The 17577-nt window shown below is 32.3% G+C and overlaps 1 protein-coding gene across 2 annotated transcripts in view; it reads right to left on the bottom strand.

Annotated features, from left to right (window-relative positions):
• Positions 1-15037, bottom strand: part of LOC129221425 (COP9 signalosome complex subunit 3-like) — a 69739-nt gene extending 54702 nt beyond the window's left edge. For both annotated transcript variants that reach the window (XM_054855909.1, XM_054855910.1), the window contains exons 1-3: positions 14915-15037; positions 12437-12566; positions 2058-2170 (exon numbers count right to left, since the gene is read on the bottom strand). In XM_054855909.1, coding sequence (XP_054711884.1) covers positions 2058-2170; positions 12437-12566; positions 14915-14969 — 298 coding nt within the window. In that variant the 5' untranslated portion in view covers positions 14970-15037. The remainder of the gene's footprint in view (positions 1-2057; positions 2171-12436; positions 12567-14914) is intronic.
• Positions 15038-17577: the final 2540 nt, after the last annotated feature.

Below are 17577 nucleotides of genomic sequence, written 5' to 3'. Positions count from 1 at the left end.
CTTTACTTTGCTTTCAAAGTTATGCATTCACTGTTAATAAAATGGCGTAATGAATCAAAATTTCTCTCTTTCAATTACATGAAATAGAAGAAACCATCCGGCAGCAAAGGAAAGAGCAGTAGAAAGCATTTCAAACGATTCATTTCAGTTACATGCGATTAGTGATCGTTGTCCTAGAACTTTTGGTTCCTACTTCGTATTATTACTTTTATTTACAAGCACAAACTTTAAAACGCAAAACCCATCTATAGCCCGAGAATATTAGAAGCCCACTTGTTTGATGACTGATATAATTAATTGAAGATGATTATAAGAAATAACCTAATTGTTCACTGTAGCTATCACAGCCAAGGCTTAATTTGTAACAAAAGAAATGCAGCAGTAATATGACCTTCAAAATTTATTTTAATGCTTAAATTGCCTGAATTCAGTCCAAAATATAAAATTTTATATGAAATGAAAATGAAGAACAGGACCTCAGCTCTTGTGAACTCCAATGAAAATTAAGCCTTGATAATAGCAGAAACCAGAAAGTAATATAAATAACAAAATCAGCTGTTCACCAAAGGTAGTTAGTTTTCTTCTATAACTAGGCAGAGTCATACAAGAGGATTAACTGGATCATCGAAAGCGATTTATTACACATATATTATTAAAAGTCATTAGGATTTTAACTGTTACTGATAAAATACACTAATGTAACTATTATGCATGAGCATATCAAAATTTCAATTACTGAAATTATTAGAAAAAACATCATTTTATTCAGGCATCATGTGCAATAAGATCATTTTCGAAAAATTATAAAACTTATCTTGAGCAAAAACACAGGATTTGATATATATCCACTTAAGCATTAAAATGGATTCAGATGAGCAAATTGATAGATTTTTAAAAAAATTGGTATTTTGTCTCACTTTGAATTTTTGAAAATTTCCTTAATTTTAAATTTGATTTCCAGAGCTGTAAGGAGTCAGACTGCCATCTTTGTTTAGTAAAAAAAAAATATGTATATATATATATATATATATATATATATATATATATTTCATAATCTATATGTGGAACAGTAAATCACCATCTTGGGGAAAAAAGTCAACTACAATGCCTAGAAAAGTTCAGATTCCCACAGGTAGAGATTACTTATTACATTAATGTATGAAAATCTTCAGACAAAACTAGCATTTAAACAACACTTTGCGTTGTCATATTATTTTTGCCTGAGAGAAGGGAGTCTCGTCGATGTTCCATGATCACGTGATTTGCGGACGAATCATGATAATCCCAATTTCTTAGGACGAAATACACTGCACTGTAGGAGAAAGAGCCATCTATCTCTTTAAAGATCTATACCTGGATGATCCCAGTTTGAAAAGTTATAACTAAACCTCTGGCATTTTTTAAGTGCAGAAACTAGTACATCAAACAATTTTTATCTATGTACTAGCTACGTTGCACGATGTACCTCGAAAATAAAAGTTTTGTTAGTGACGTATGCTCAAAAATCAGGAAAGAAAAAAAAGTAAAATTTCCTCTCAATGTCTAGAAAAGACCAATTTTATGACTAAAAATTTTAAGTTAGATAGCTTTGGACATTTTTTTCTTAGTTCCAAAAATTCCATCATTGTTATATTAATAGGCATAAACATTCTGTTTCACGGATTTATTGGCGAAAGTGCAATAAAAATTTGATTCCAAGAACATGCTTAAGTATTGAAATTGCCACAAACTATGATATTGAAAGATTGGCTGAATCTAAAGTAAAAGTCCTCCCCCCCCCAAATTTGGTAAACATTTTATAAGAAATTTAGAACAATCTTAAAAACAGCCAGAAATCCTTGGGGGGGGGGGGAATACGCTGAAAACTTTCACTCCTGATAAAGTTTTATATTTTTTTCTCACGAATTAGGGAGAAAAAGTCTTTTTTGATACTAACAAAAATGCAATGCCCTCATTAGCTGGTTTAATTAACTATAAGATAGGTTTTAAAGATTGAATAGAAAACTTACAGCAATTATTTTCTCATTAACAAAAAAATTTTTTTTTTCTTTACTCACATATGTCTGGAGCAAAACGTATCTGTTCACCATTGCAATTTAATATAAAATCTTGAACTTGAACATATAAAACTTCAAACTCTGGAATTGTTGAGAAACTAAATTTGACACATCTATTTAAAAGATTAAAAGAAATGAATTTTCAAAAATAAAAACATGAACTGGTAATAAATATTTGAAACAAGCTAAAACAGAAAATACATTAAATTTCTTATGGTGTGAAAATAATAGCAAAGGTATTATATTACATTTTGCTGCTTTCTTAATATTCAACAAGATGTTAAGAAAACATTAAGAATGGTAATTACTCTAAAAAATGTTGAGAAAATATGAAACATGTTTATTTTCACACCATGTTCGTTCTTATAAAAATAGACTGCTACTTTTTTATTTTCAATTTTGGCAATATCGCAAGCAACCACTGAATGCACTTTTTAGAAGTAATATAAGTTTTTTTAACATCAGATTTTAGAATGAGGACTGGAGATGTCTAACAGATGTAGAGCGTTTGTTCCTTTTTATTTTGTACTAAATGAAAAATGTTTGTAAATAGAAACATTTGGGCCATTCAATGGAAGAGCGAACATTTTGCAAAGAACAATAGTAGTCAGAAAATTATCTAACAAAACTATGGATAAATGTGTTGCTATTTGAAAGCAAAATCTAAAGAGTACTAAATTATTCCAAATGCCATAGCATCACTGTTTAGATTTCAAATATACATTTGACTAGGAATTATGGCTGTATTAGAAATAAGAGTTTTAAATATATGCACAACAATTATCTTTAACTTTTCTAAGCATTAAAAAAAGAAAAAAAGAAAAAACAAGATAGATGTCATTTTTAAAGAATAAATCATACTACATACTTACATTAGATTATAAAATAAAATATGTGAAATACAAATAACACACATGTAGGATAGCACAACATCATACATTTTTTCATTTATGTTAATGCAGGTCATGATCAGCCAGAAAAGAAATGGTTCACCAGGGCTTAAAATTTGAGCAACAATTTTGACACTTAGGTTTGAAAATCTGGTTGTCATAATAAAATACCTGGTTGTAAATTATGTGATTAATGACTTAAGGCTGCTCTTCAGTGAGGGAAAACATTGAAGTTAGGGTGTAAATGACTTTCTTCCTTGAACGACGGGAGTGAACCTGAATCAAGTGATTGACACTTCAACAGCCAATGGAGTGGACGGTAACCGATGTAAGGCAGGAACACGTGACCTGTCACAGCTGTCATTGTTCTGGAGGGAAAGGAACCCCTAAATGACCCCCTTCGTGAAGAGCAATCAGGGAAATTAGCTGGCGGCCAAAACCTCACTTGAACAGTACCGACGCGAAGGTTGAACAGAACAGAAAATAAAGTCAGTACCAAAGGGTCTGCGGTAATTTTTGAAACAAAGTTTCTTTTTTTTTTGGATATGCGTTCCCAGATTTTATATTCATGAAAAATTGATGAATGAAATGAAAATTTATCAGAAATTGAACAGGAAAAACGATTGTCTTATTTTTTTTGAAACGATGTTCTCAATTACCACGTCCGAATCTTATTTCGTTCATAAAGCTAATTCGTTTCTTGTCTGAAGTTTAATTAAAGAATGCAATTTTTTGCGTTAGGATAGGATTATATATATATATATATATATATATATATATATATATATATATATATATATATAAAAGGGAAAACATAAGAGGTATAAGCTTAGTGTAAAACTGTGGTAGAAAACAATTTCTGATCAGGATATGGTTACATTTCAAAGAGGGGGGGATCCCGCTATTTTTAGTATATATGGTCGAAAAAGGAATACTTCTGCAATTCGATGGAGGATATGCAACGCTGAACTGACATTTTTGTTAATTAATCAATTAATATTTTAGATATTTATTTATATTTTTCCGGTGATTCATCATGCGCAGGGCTGTATTTGTTTACTATCAGTAAACAAATCATCCCGCAAAAACATAGATAATCAGCATGGTGACTAGAGCAGCATACACAAGACTAAATGATTAATATACTTCTTAAAATTGAAACTCTTTTTCAAAAATAATAATAATAATAATAATAATGATAATATTAATAATATTAATATTTTACGCATCAGACGAAAAGTGCAACAGGCTATAATAATAAGTAGTTAGTAAGTCTTTTATTGAAGTGTATTTTCGAAGCACGCAGTTACATGATGTTTGAGAACAGGGGCGGCAAATAGGGGGGTCAAGAGGGGGCGGTCGCACCCCCAAATTTTTTAAGCAGAATGATAGAAAATGGGTGAATTCAATTTATGTAAGTCGGAAATCAATGTTCATTAAAAAAAATCTCGCTGGTTCTCAGTAACTATTTGATGAAGCTCGACACATTCCCAGACTAGAAAAAGTGTTTTTCGTTATTTGGATGATAACTTAGAAATTCAAGAAGTATTTTTCGGCCTTTTCTCGGCTAAATATTTCATACTTGTGTGCCCAGTGTAATGATGGTATGTCCAATATGAGAGGCTCGTGCAAAGTGGTGTGGCTGCATGGTTTTCTCAAGAAAATTCCTTGATATTTTACATTCACTTTTACGCTCATTTTTTAAGTGTATATTTATTTAATGAGTGTTCATCGCTTTCTTTTGCTAGAAACACGTTTTAGCTGCTCAATGCATTATTTGCTTTCATAGAAACTTCTTAAAAATGCATGTGCTTATTGAATTTAAAAAAAAAACATATCAACAAATACCTTTTATGGGACTCTATAGTTATGCAATCTCGAAGTGACACAAGATGGTCTTCAAGAGTTAAAATCATAAAAACCTTTCTCTATAACTTCAAAGCAGTGATTTGACGACTGTGAGAATTATTGCAAAACGATTCTTTCAAAAGCTCATGCCCTTCAAAGCATGTATGACTTCGTTTGAATTTTTATTCAATTTGTTTCTATTGCGGAAAGTGTTTTAAAAATGCTTTACTCTATCAAAACATCTTCAATCCGCCACACTTAATTTTCGGACTATTCAAGCCACAGTTCAATCTACAATTGATCTGTGCGTTCATACTACCATAGTTCAATCTGCAATTGAAATTGAAAATAGATTTTACATAGATGCATATTTCAATCAATGGTGAAACGTTTTCAAAAAAATTCTTCCTCCGAGCCAATTTGAAAAAGGCGCTAAAAAAAGAAAAATCCACATGATGATGTGAAGTCAAACACTGATTTTTTAATATTTTGTATGAAGTAATAGATTGTTTTTCGAATAAAATTAACACAAGATTTGATGATAATTATTTTTCTGCATGGTTGGATCTATATTATCTGGATTGGATTTTTTGAAAACGAAAAATAAAATGTTTCAATTATGAGTAAAATTTTTAGCACTAGGCAAGAAAAATTACAGGCAATATACCGACAGACCAGTTATCACATCCAGAGACTGCAGTTCCGTCCTTGTTGTAGACTCTTCAGCCTGGAATAGTGAATAACAGAGCTGGTGGTAGATGACATCTCATTGAAGTCGAGAGTGCCCAGGAGACTAGATTATTCAATGATGAAAATTAAGCTCCTTGCGATTTTTTAAGTTGCCTGTGTGATTTTGAAGAGTAAGACATAAAAAGTGTTTTCATACATAACTTTGTTACTTCAATTATTTTTTAACTATTCCAATCAGCTCAGCTGGTAGAGAAAATTTTTTGTTAGGTTAGAGAAATATTTTCGAAGCACAATGAGCAAAAGAAAAAAAAAGAAAGAAAAAACCTTTTCTATTTAGCTGTACTGGCAAAACAGCACGACACTGGGTACTGATAGTAAGACGATTCCCTGCTCTTCCGAATTCCAAAAAACATGCATTAAAACTTTTCCAAAAGGTATAAAAACTTCAGTATCGAGATGTTTTGTATGATAACTTATTAGAAAATGAATCAGAATTTTAATTGCGTCTAAGCACTAATTTTTATTCATATTAAACCGATTTTATGACCACTTGTTAGCTAATGTGTGTTTGTTACCGCACTGTGATAATACATATTTAAGAAACTCGACCCCCCAAATGAAATGCTGAAATGCCGCCCCTGTTTGAGAACATTTGAAAATACATTTCGTGGGTGGAATTACACGAGCAACAGGGAATTACTTGCAATAATGTACTTAAATTAAAAATACAAGCTGCAGTTTACTTGCAGTACACTTGGAACAATGTACTTCGACTTATTCAAATGCAAAATGTTAGGAGGAATAGAATAACTTTTTAAAACTTTTTTTTTTCTCTTCTCAGGTCTTTTTTTTTCTAATGGTTTTCAATTTTTGGTTACATTAGTTATGCATTGCTTTCTGCGATTCAAAATAGTGATAATAACAATAACAATAATCAGAAATGCTTTTCTTTCTGCGGATACTATGGTGAGAAAAGCAACGGCTAAAAGCACAATTTTCAGAAAATTCATTCATGCTCGCATTTCGAAATTAAATGAAACCTCTTTATTACCACACAATGTTGACAGCTTCGTGCAAACGAAGTCCTAAACTTGATAGCTGCACTCAATCAAGCTTTCATTGATGCAAATTATTGCAATCAATCAAACAATCGTAACAATTACGTAGAATATTCCCTACTTACGTCAATTGTTTGCTCGTAAGAACGTGAACAATGTCTTACATACGTAATTTATATTCAGAAAAAAATAACAGAATTGAAAATATAATCCGACATTTGCAAATCACACACATTAGTATACTTTCCTTTAAATTTAAAAAATATTTCAATTTAATTTTTCTCTTTTTGTATAAAAGTATTCATGAAGCAGAATTTATAAATTGTTGAGTGTACTAACATTTATTGCTTTAATTTTTCTAATTTTTCTTTTTTTGATATCTTCTCGACTTCCCGGGGAAATTTTAAACTGTTAGCAAAATTAGGGTAACTCAAATAACTCTAGAACGTGGAAGAGAAATCTGTCAGGCCCAATAAAAACTTTTTGAATGATGTAAAAGACAGAAACACATGTATCTATCTCTATTGATAAAGATGTTCTTGATGTTCTTTCGACTTTATTTTTCTATGCTTTTAATGCAAACTCGTCTGTTCCACGTGTCTTCGCGAGCATGTCCCTCCTCCTGGGTGGTGAAGTTCATTTCCTCCGCCATCGACTTTACTTATTCCCGACCCTCTCGATTTTACACAATACTTTTCAGACAAAAACAGCATTCAGTCAACAACGTCCAGCATCCAGCCCCTGGAATTCATTTGAATGTAGACGTCTTGTATTCAAATCATGACTTTTACAAATATAATTCGGATAGGAACCATTTGTAGAAATAAGAAATCCAACGAGTAGGGTTCTACCACAATTCGTGATTGTGGAAAACATAATGTAAATTCAAGACGTCAAAATTCAAATGAAAGCTTATGGGCTAGATGCTAAATGTTTCTTTCTTTTCTGTTTGGTATTAATTTTTTTTTTTTTAATTTTCCCCCCCAATTTATGAATAATATTAAGTAATGATAATGTTTCAATGAAGCTTTAACACCATTTTAAATCGGGTGTTCCAAAATATCTTCAATTTTTAAATGTGTAAATTGTAAATAAAATATGCACTTTAAAAAGCATGAGCTTTGTGCAAGGAATAGATAAAAGTCAAAAACAACGTCTTAAAAGCACAAGTAAAAGATGTAAATTATAAGTGTAGAAAATGCATTGCTTGATTGAAAATTTGTGGCTATGTATTTGTTTTTGAATCCAGGATATTAAAAAACTTTGACATTTGACACTTTGAATTAAAATTCAACTAGAAATTTTGGTTTTTCGTACTAATATTCAAGCCCAATATATTGTATTTATGGTTCAGTTCCCTTCTTGTTGTTTACCTTTTTATAGCGAAATTGAAGCTGTAAACGAAATTGTTATTCGGTTCCTTAGACTTCACTATGAACAGGCGCGACTGCACAGTGCATACACACAAATATATATTGATAAAGACCGGCTAAAATTGAAAAACCTTAGGTTTCAGGGAAATGTTTTAGACGTCAGACAAATTATTTGTCTGAGCTTATGAAAATTTCAGTGTAACACGACTACCGAAAGTTTCTTCGAACATTGTGTATTCATCCAGTTAAAAACAAAATGGTCAGTGTTCTCCCCCTTCCCCCATCAGTTCTCTAATTATCTGTAAATTTAAACCAGTGGTTCCCAATCTTTTGCACGTTGCGACCCTTTTTTGACCAAGTAAAGGACCTGTGATCCCGTAGCCTACATGTTAGTAAAGTATCACTAGGTGTGGACCTAACCTGGCAACATTGTGAAAGCTACGTTAGATCCTACATTACAAAACTGCTATGTTAGATTCGATCCACTCCCAACTATGCTGTGGTAGGAATAATGTTTCGACCGAATAAGAAACGCTACACGACCCCATTTGGGGTCACGACCCTGGGAACCCACCCCTGCTTTAAAACAATTTTTTTTATACTCATTCATGCTTTAAAGAAATGCAGGTATGTATCATTTTTCTCCTTAGAAAGTTTTCAAAAGAAAAATTCAGTGAAATCCTGTTACAACGTATATCAGTATAACCAAATACCCGTTTCAACCAAATAAGTTTTCAGTCCCGATTTTGAAGTTCATTGTTACTGAATTTCACTGTATTATGAATTACATGATCAATGTGTACATACCTTGTAAAGAATTTTTTACGAGTTTGGCTCGAGAAATTATTTTCAAAAATGTTTGTTGAGCTGTGGAAAGCATTTTATGCGTTTACATTTGTAATAACATAGTATAATATAGACAAAAATAGAGGAATACGGTTTTAGACCCCGGGTTTTTTTTTTTTTTTTTTTTTTTTTAGAAATGGTTGCATTATTTCGAACAAAGTCTCAAAAGAGTGCTGGAAATATTTTGCCAGATTTTTTATGGAGCAAAATGTCAAACAGTATCTGCCACCTTTTTCAACGAAATTCATTTTTTCTCGAATTTTAAACAATCAAAGAATGGATATTTCAAAAAAGCAAAAAGTACACGACACAGATAGAGGCTTGAAAAATACTCGGAAAAAAATTTACATGAAAACTTCAAAAGAATTTGTAAAACCTTCATCCAACTTTCCCCGCAGGTTAACATTGGATCCGTCGGCTTTCAGACTCTCAGTGAAAAGCATCCTTAAATTTGCTTATAAAGTAGCATTAATATACATATTTATCTTTCTTTGGATGCACCAGCTCCATTGTTTATGCCTTCTTGATGTAGTGAAAAGTAATGGGGGTAGTGCATCCCCAGAAATAGAAATATTCATTAATCCTATATTATAAGCATACTTAAGATCATTTTAATCTTAATTATATCCGTGAATTAATTTGAATAACTCGGAAAGGTTCTTCACTGAAGGTCTGCGATGCAACTTTACGCAAAATGCGATACTTCCTTTTTTTTTAAATTTACAACGTGAATTTTTTTTTTGTTCGGATATAGGGTTTATAGGTGTGAGTCCTATACTCTGGTTTCATGCCAAAAAATAAGGGAAAATTGTAAAACAAACCCCTAGAAAAAAAGGATGGGTTTTGATGATTTTAAAAATATAATAAGTGGTAATACCCCCCATGAGTTAACCAATTTCCTCCATATGTTCTTGCGTACAAACTTAGCACCTCTCTAGCCCTTCAGAAAAGTATTAATGTATAATATAACGATCCCTTCCCCACCAAATAAAAATAAAGGCTATGAAACTGTCAAAAACTGAAAAAAAATTGCGGGCGACATTTCCAAAAAAGCGGGACGTGTGAATGGAAAAAGGTGGTCATATTTGGATTCAGGAGGTCATTTAGCACAAGAATTCACAAGAATTATCTCAGAAGCACTCTTTAAAAACTATACCCTTTCTAAACACAAATGAAATCGTGAAGATGTTTCCAAGCATGTGGATTCACTTTCAAAAGCACTCATTCATTCCTTCATTGAAAAATGCCTCCGGAAAAGAGGGGAGTAGTAAATGGAAACGGTCGTTTGCGCTAATGATTGTAAATCTTATACACCTCATCCGGTTTTTCCCCTCAAGAAAGGAGGGATCGGTGGTAGGCGTGGCTTAGTAGAGAAATTGAGTTTTTTCGAAAATATTTCAGATGGTTGGAACTCCGATATTTTTTTAGAAATGGTCGCATCATTTCAAACTTAATCTCAAAAGAGAGCTGGAAATATTTTGCGTGTTGGGGCGTTCTTAAAATTTCGATAGCACGATTTGCAGCTTTTTTACAGAGCGAAAGGTCCAACAGTACCTCGTTTTCGAAGAAATTCATTTTTTCTCGAATTTTAAAAAATCGAAGAATGGACGTATCAAAAAAGTAAAAACTAAAATACACAGACATAGGCTTGAAAAATACTCAGAAAAAAAATTGACCCGAAAACTTCAAAGGAATTTTGTAAAATAACATTCAACTTTCCCCGTAGGTTAGCATTGAATCCGAAGCTTTCAGACTCTCAGTGAAGAGCACCCTTAAAAGGTGAATTCAAGGAAGGGGGGGGGGATCCAGTTTTTATTTTTTGAGTCCTCATTTTGTGAGAAAGCAAAATTTTTTTGTAAACTTGCTTTACTTTTGTGACCCCAACCCCTCCTCCCCCCCCCCAAAAAAAAAAGAAAATTTCCCTTTTTTCTGAAAAAAAGTTATATTAACAGATGATAAAAATTAAACTGCAAGTACAGTTAAAAATTTGAACAGTTACTATTTTTTTCTCAGAAAAATCTCCGACATGATACACAGTAGTCATCTTACCATTAAAAATGTGAGTAAAAAAGATGGTATAAAAAATATTTACTCAAAAAATGGCTTCTCAGAGTAGTAAAAGACTTCAAATTTGTGTCAAAAGTGATATAGAAATACCTGCATACATGAAAATACCTACCATCCTTTCAAATGATTGAAATACTAGCATGATGTTAAAAGACCATACTCTCAAACACAGTCATTTGAAAAAGTTTGATCTAAAATGTAACTAAAATTTTAAGAAATTCTGCATAAAAATAATGAAAAAAAAAAAAAAAATCTCAATTTTGCATATCTTGACTTAAAAATAATAATAATAGAAAATTCCATGTTTTTCGTACTTTATTGCTATTCTAAACATTCTAAATTTCCTTTTTTGACCAATTATAGTTTTGAAAATGTTTATAAAATTAAAATAAAACACTGGTGAAATTTGATATAAGTTTCACAAGTGATATTGACTTGAATCAACTCGAATGCAAAAGGATTAAAAATTTTGAGTGGATGTGGCAAAATGACACATGTGCAACCTTTTAATTGCACAATAGGAAGAATAAGATGGAATTATTCATGTATAAGAGATAGACTCATATAGTGAACAAAACCAGCGAGTTTTATAGAAGCGGATGCAATCAGATTTTGATGCGCTAATCGGGGATAACATGTAAAAAACAGCTGAAATGCAAAAATTTTACACCAGAGCCATGACTTTTGACCAAAAGTCATGGATTCAAAGTCAATTCCCATGATTTTTGATCATTTTTTGCAGACTCTCCATCATCAAACTAGATTACTGTTGTTGAAATCCATGATTTCCCATGGCTTACCAGGTGCAAGGACACCCTGTAAAATATATGTTTAATTTAGAACTATTTGGTCATTAAAGCAAAATAAACCAACCGAAATATTAGCAGTAAATCCTGTCTTGGTGTAAAATGAGTCTTCAAGCTTGAAAAGGCTGCTTTTATGATGCAAATTATAGTGAAGGGGCCGCTTTTACAATGCAGAATTTTGTGAAAGGCTTGCAGATAACATTGACAGCCATCCTATGAGGTTTGTTACTTACGCTAATACTGGGAGAGTTAGAAACAGTCAGATTGGGCCACTGGTCAATGACATTATCAAGGAAATTAAATTGAAAACTATACTTCAAATGTTTTAAATAATTTTTGCTCCAGTGCTTTTAAACTGTACTTCAACATCTGATATAGCAAGACACAAGTAATTATACAGCTTGAGAATTTTGTTTTCCAGGTGTTTTTCATCTCATTTGAAAAAAAAAATAATAATAAAATAAATAAATAAAGCTAAGAACTAAAGCTTTGGACCTGATAAAATTTATCTAAAAATTTCAGTTGAATATGCAGAGGATTTAGTGAATGATACTTTAAATATTTTCAGTGCTTTTTAGAACTCAGAGACAATGCCAAAGAACTGGAAACTGGTTAGCATTAACTAGGCTCTTCAAGAAAAGATCTAAAATTAATGCAGGGAATTATCCCTTCATTTATAGCCAGAACAGGTGACCAAATAGCAAATTCTGAAAGTACAACAAAACAATACTTGTCGCATGAAAATGATCAATGTCACTCTGTAAAAATGATAACTCAAAATAGTTAGACCTTAATACTTACAAAATTGCTAACACACCCAAAGAATGTTCTTCTAAGTTCAGAGTTTGTAATACATCATCTAGCAGTGGAGCATTCTTTGCTAATGTCTCCGTGCTTTTAGAGATGAATTCACACAAAGCTTCAAAACTTCCTAAAATATTATTCACAAGTTAAAAAATATAAAAGAAACATCAACTAATGTGAATAAAAAGCTTTAACCCTTTCAGGGAAGGTGGTCGCGCTGTGAAACCACCAATCTATACATTTTTTTTCTCTTTTTTTTCCAAATGTTTTGAATCAAGATCGCTTGAGTCCTCTTCTTTTGAGTTCAATGAACAGAATGAGATGGCAGAATAACAAAAAAAATTTTTTTTCGTCGGCTCAATTTCTTGTCCAAATCATCAAATTTTCAATTTTTCGTTTACCCCAAAATTGGAATATTTTTTCAGTTTTTAAAATTTTTAATTAGCGCTGAAAGAGTAAATCATTTTTCTTGATTTTACCTGAGGTACTCAATCATATTGTTCTAAATGATTCAAATTCATTTTTACATGTGTAAACATGTTTTTGTCCTTCCCCAGGTGGGGGGGTGTGAACTAATGGGGACACCACCCCCCAGCGAAAATAGTTGCCAAAAAAATTTTTTTAACTGAAAAATCTATGTCTAGATGATCAAATAAACCTACTTGTGGTGTTTTTTCTTCATATTTCTCAAAAATTAATGATGCGTCCCTGAAAGGGTTAATAGATAAAGTAGGTAATAAACGGAAACATATTGATTAATTTAGGCAAAGATTTAGCACAACACCTGAAACATTTGAGAGACTTCATCCTCCCCCTCATAATAATGTTACTGTATATATCACAATGATTTAGATATATACCATCAAGTTAACAAATTCAAAAAACTTTATTCAACTTTATCTTCATCAATCTCCTAAAATAACAAAATAATTCTTCTTATCTTACTTATATCCTTTAAATAATGATGACTGTAATCCTAATGAAAAAATTGCACGCTTTTTTTTGTTCAAAATCAAGCAATACCCATGTTGTTTACTCAACATTCTTTACAAGAGTCGTTACATGTCTGGACATGAAAAATAACAGTATTATTACTATTCACATTAGTTACATTGTCAATATATTCTCCAAAAGCAGAGTTATCAGTTGCAATAAAATATTTTTAAAATCTGGAATTAGCCTTAAGGAAAAAAAAATCTGAAATTTTGAATTCAAATTATGTTTTTCGCAATCATGAGTTGTGACAGGACCCTTACTCATTGGAGTTATTGTTTCTAGAAATGGCTCCTGTCCCCAAAGCTTGCCCCTTTTTCTTGTGGGGTTACGTGTGCATACTTGTGTATGTGTAGGCCTGTGTGTGTGCATAGACCTGTGTGGTATGCACATTGGCGTGTGTGTAAAGGCATGAGTGTGTATGCATGTGTGAAGGAGATATAGATGCCTTTGACCAGAAAAACAGTATTCCAGGGGACAGTGCTCAGGACCAGAGGAGCCGCGCCTGCAGATGGATGACGGTGAGGTTGAAAAAGGAACCAAACATCAAGGACGGTCAAGTAAAAACTATTAGCAATCGTGTGTGTGATTGCTCAGAAAAAAATCTCAAAAGGTTTAAACAGCCATAGTTATTTTTCTTCACTTGAAGTAACCACATCTTTGGTTATCACTTGCTTCCACTGTTCCCAATTTGACTGCAAATAATCCTTAGAAAGCACAACTTTGTCAAACATTTGATCATTATTTTGCCATCAGATATATCAAGAAGATTATAATTTCAGTCTTTTCACAATCAACAGCATTTGTTGTGGTCAGATTGACCCCCATGAAAACTATTCAAGTGGTTCCAAAACTATCTAACAGAGCCCCGCCTCCCCCTAGATGTTTTTTGTACAATAGTGATTAAGTTTAAAGCCTTTCTTTCTGTCAAGTTTTTTTTCAGAGCTTCTGCAACCTTAAGAGCTGTAATGTTCTCTTTTTCCATTTTAAGGATGGCCTTGTTAAAAGTGTAATCTGTCACGTTTCATATAGTACAGTAAAACAAATGATAAAGTAATAAAACTATAATCCTTTACAGTTGAGACTGTTTCGTCATCTCGATGCGATCAAATTACATTTTTACTAGGACGTGAAATGAATTGACCGAGACACAAGGATCTTACTTTCAACCACTCAAACGCACTTTTAACTAATTAAGAGTTTTGTGAAGTGTCCGGAAAACAGGAACCCAAGTTCCCTCTAGCTAGATAATTGAAATTGTTTTCATGAAAGCCCCAAACATAAATGGCAATACCAAACAAAATTCATGAATTCTAAATAACGTTCTTTTAATAACTCTTTATTTAACAGAAACAGCCACAAGAAGAAAACCGGTTGTCTACAGGGTTTTCATGTGCACTAGTTATGACAAGAGGCAAACTGAAAGATTGCTTTTAGTAGCAAAAACCTAAACTAGCACAACGTAAAAGGTAAGAGAGTTACCTTGCGAAGACAAACTTCTCACTTTGACAATGAATTGTTCTAAAGGAGTAGCCATAATGATGTTAATTTTTAGCGCTTGACTTCGAAAATCTCAGTGCATGCATCACAATAAACAAAAGTCCAGCAAATTATGTTGCCAACTTTATTTCAAACGTACATCTTCAAAAGTTTCTACCTTCATTAAATCAACAAATAAATAGTAAAAATATTTATAAACCAATTTTTTTCATTCATAGCTGTTAATTTTAATAAACTGAGGAGAAATTACGCAGAATGCTATAATTTATCGCAAAGAACGTTGCTACTACTCCTCGAAAATAAGAAGCTATGATTGGGCTAACGTAGTCTACTCCAGTAGGGACTACTTATTGGCAAAATAATCGCTCATTTTGGCGAAAAACTTCTAATTCTACAGGAAATAAATTACATGACGAATTATACCAATAGACTAATAATAAGAGTAGACCGAACTATGGCAACCCTTTTGCTGCTCATAAACCAAACCATGTGACTGGTGGAGATCCTAGCAACAGTGGGCGTTAATCGTAGCAGACGATCAACGCCAGCGCGAAATAAAATAAATAGAATTGATGGAACACGGAAGAATGATCTTTTATGGAGTCCGATTTGTAAATTTGTTATTCTAAGTTGTAAATATTTTGTTAATATAGTGAGTTTTTCGTTTAGATAGTATTGTGCATTTTCTTTAGTCAATTTCAATAACTCTCTAAGCAATAAAAGATGCAAGCGACCAAGAAGAATCAGCAAACAGTAAGATTTTTACCTACAGTTTCAATTTAAGATACCGATTGGTACATTTTTGCGTTAACGCAAAACGTTTACGCCATTTCGTTCACGCCAACGTTGACAGCTCCAAATGAAATAAAAGTTACCGAAAACTGATCAAAAACTATTGCTAATGTCAAAATAATGCATAACTAAAAGAAAAACAGTTCGATCTCTGCACCTGGAAGTTTTTTTTAATGAAAACACATTGTCTTAAAATACATGTCGAGTGCCAAACTATAGATAATGCTGCCATCTAGCAACCATGCTGCCAAAGTCTTCGCCAAGCCCTTCCACTAGTCACATGATGCATCTATGAACCAATTTTCTTCATCAGCAAGAATGAGAAAGCTCGGTCTACTCTTATTATTAGTCTATGAATTATACCATAGACTAATAATAAGAGTAGACCGAGCTATGGCAACCCTTTTGCTGCTCATAAACCAAACCATGTGACTGGTGGATATCCTAGCAACAGCGGGCGTTAATCGTAGCAGACGATCAACGCCGCATATTGACCGTTCCCAAGCGGTAATTCTGTAATCCACTCTACGGCTTGGTTTCACCCGTGCTCGATAGATGGCGCTACTACTTTTTCATCATATTTTTTGCGCTCTTTTTAAAAATGTCTTGTGTCTTTTGAAGTTTTAACCATGGATAGCTTACCATCCGGCTTTACTTATTCAAATATTAATATTACAAACGATCAAAACGAAAATTTAACTTTCAGAGTAAAAGAAATCACTGATGAAAATGCTGCAAATGTAAGTTTTAAATTTTTTTTTCTTAATTTAATTGCGGATAATCCCGAAAAAAAATGTTATTAAAGGGACAGAACAGCCGATTTAAATTATTGGAATTTTTAAAAAATGTGACAATTCATGTGCCTAAAGGTTTAACGTTGTAATTAATAATTTAATCAACGGGCTCTAATTGATACAACTATATCAATTCGATAACATTATACGCAGTATTCGGGGGGGGGGGGGGAGTACATATATATATAGTGTGAAATGTAAGTCAGAACAGCTCTTTTACAAAAGTACTTCAATAGGCTTTCTAGTTTATTTGTTTATTTTTTTTTTTTTTTTGTAAAACACACACAGAGACACACACATATATATATGCCAATGATTTTTTTTTATGTGGTGGTGGTGTGATCGCTTCCTTTTGGGGGGGGGGGAGGGGGAACACATTCACCCTTAGTTTTATTTACCCATGTTTTGCAGCATTTTTTTAAAATTAATTTTTCCTGTTTAGATTGTTCTTTAAGTTTTGTTTGTTTTTTTCACCAGTACTTACATGTTCTTTACTTAATTGCTATGTTGGGCCTTTTTAGGTTAAAGATTTTTTAGATTGTATTTGATTTTTAATAGAAATTGAATTAATTTCTCTTTTGAATGGCTTATACAGATTTAACTTAAATATGCTAACTGATTACAGCAATACAGTGAAGATACAAAAAGTACTTGGCGTGTTGCAACAACATATCCGAAATCAGGGAGATTTAATAAATACAAAATCAGCTATCGCTGTGTGCATAAGACAGACAGAAGAGTTTCTGGGGATGGTCCTTCAAAGCATACAGGATGCACTGCTAAATTGACAATTACAATACAAAGGCAAGTTACTTTCAATTAAAAGTATATATAACAGGGTTTGAAATAGGGTTCAATTTCTAGGGGGGAATGTCCCCCTTTACTTCAGATTCCAGAGGGGATTTTTTTGAATTTGGGGGAGAGTTTTTATAAATTCTGAAAATTTTGTTTAGAATTTTTTTTATAATTCATTTTTATTTCAATTTTTCTATTTATTCAATTTTAAATTATAATTTTTTTAGTGTAATATCATTCACACACACATTTTCAAATAATTAT

This window comes from Uloborus diversus, chromosome 4 (genome assembly GCF_026930045.1).
Source record: "Uloborus diversus isolate 005 chromosome 4, Udiv.v.3.1, whole genome shotgun sequence".
NCBI lineage: Eukaryota > Metazoa > Arthropoda > Arachnida > Araneae > Uloboridae > Uloborus > Uloborus diversus.
The sequence above is the reverse complement of the archived record's forward strand: the minus strand, read 5'-3'. Positions and strand labels throughout refer to the sequence as shown.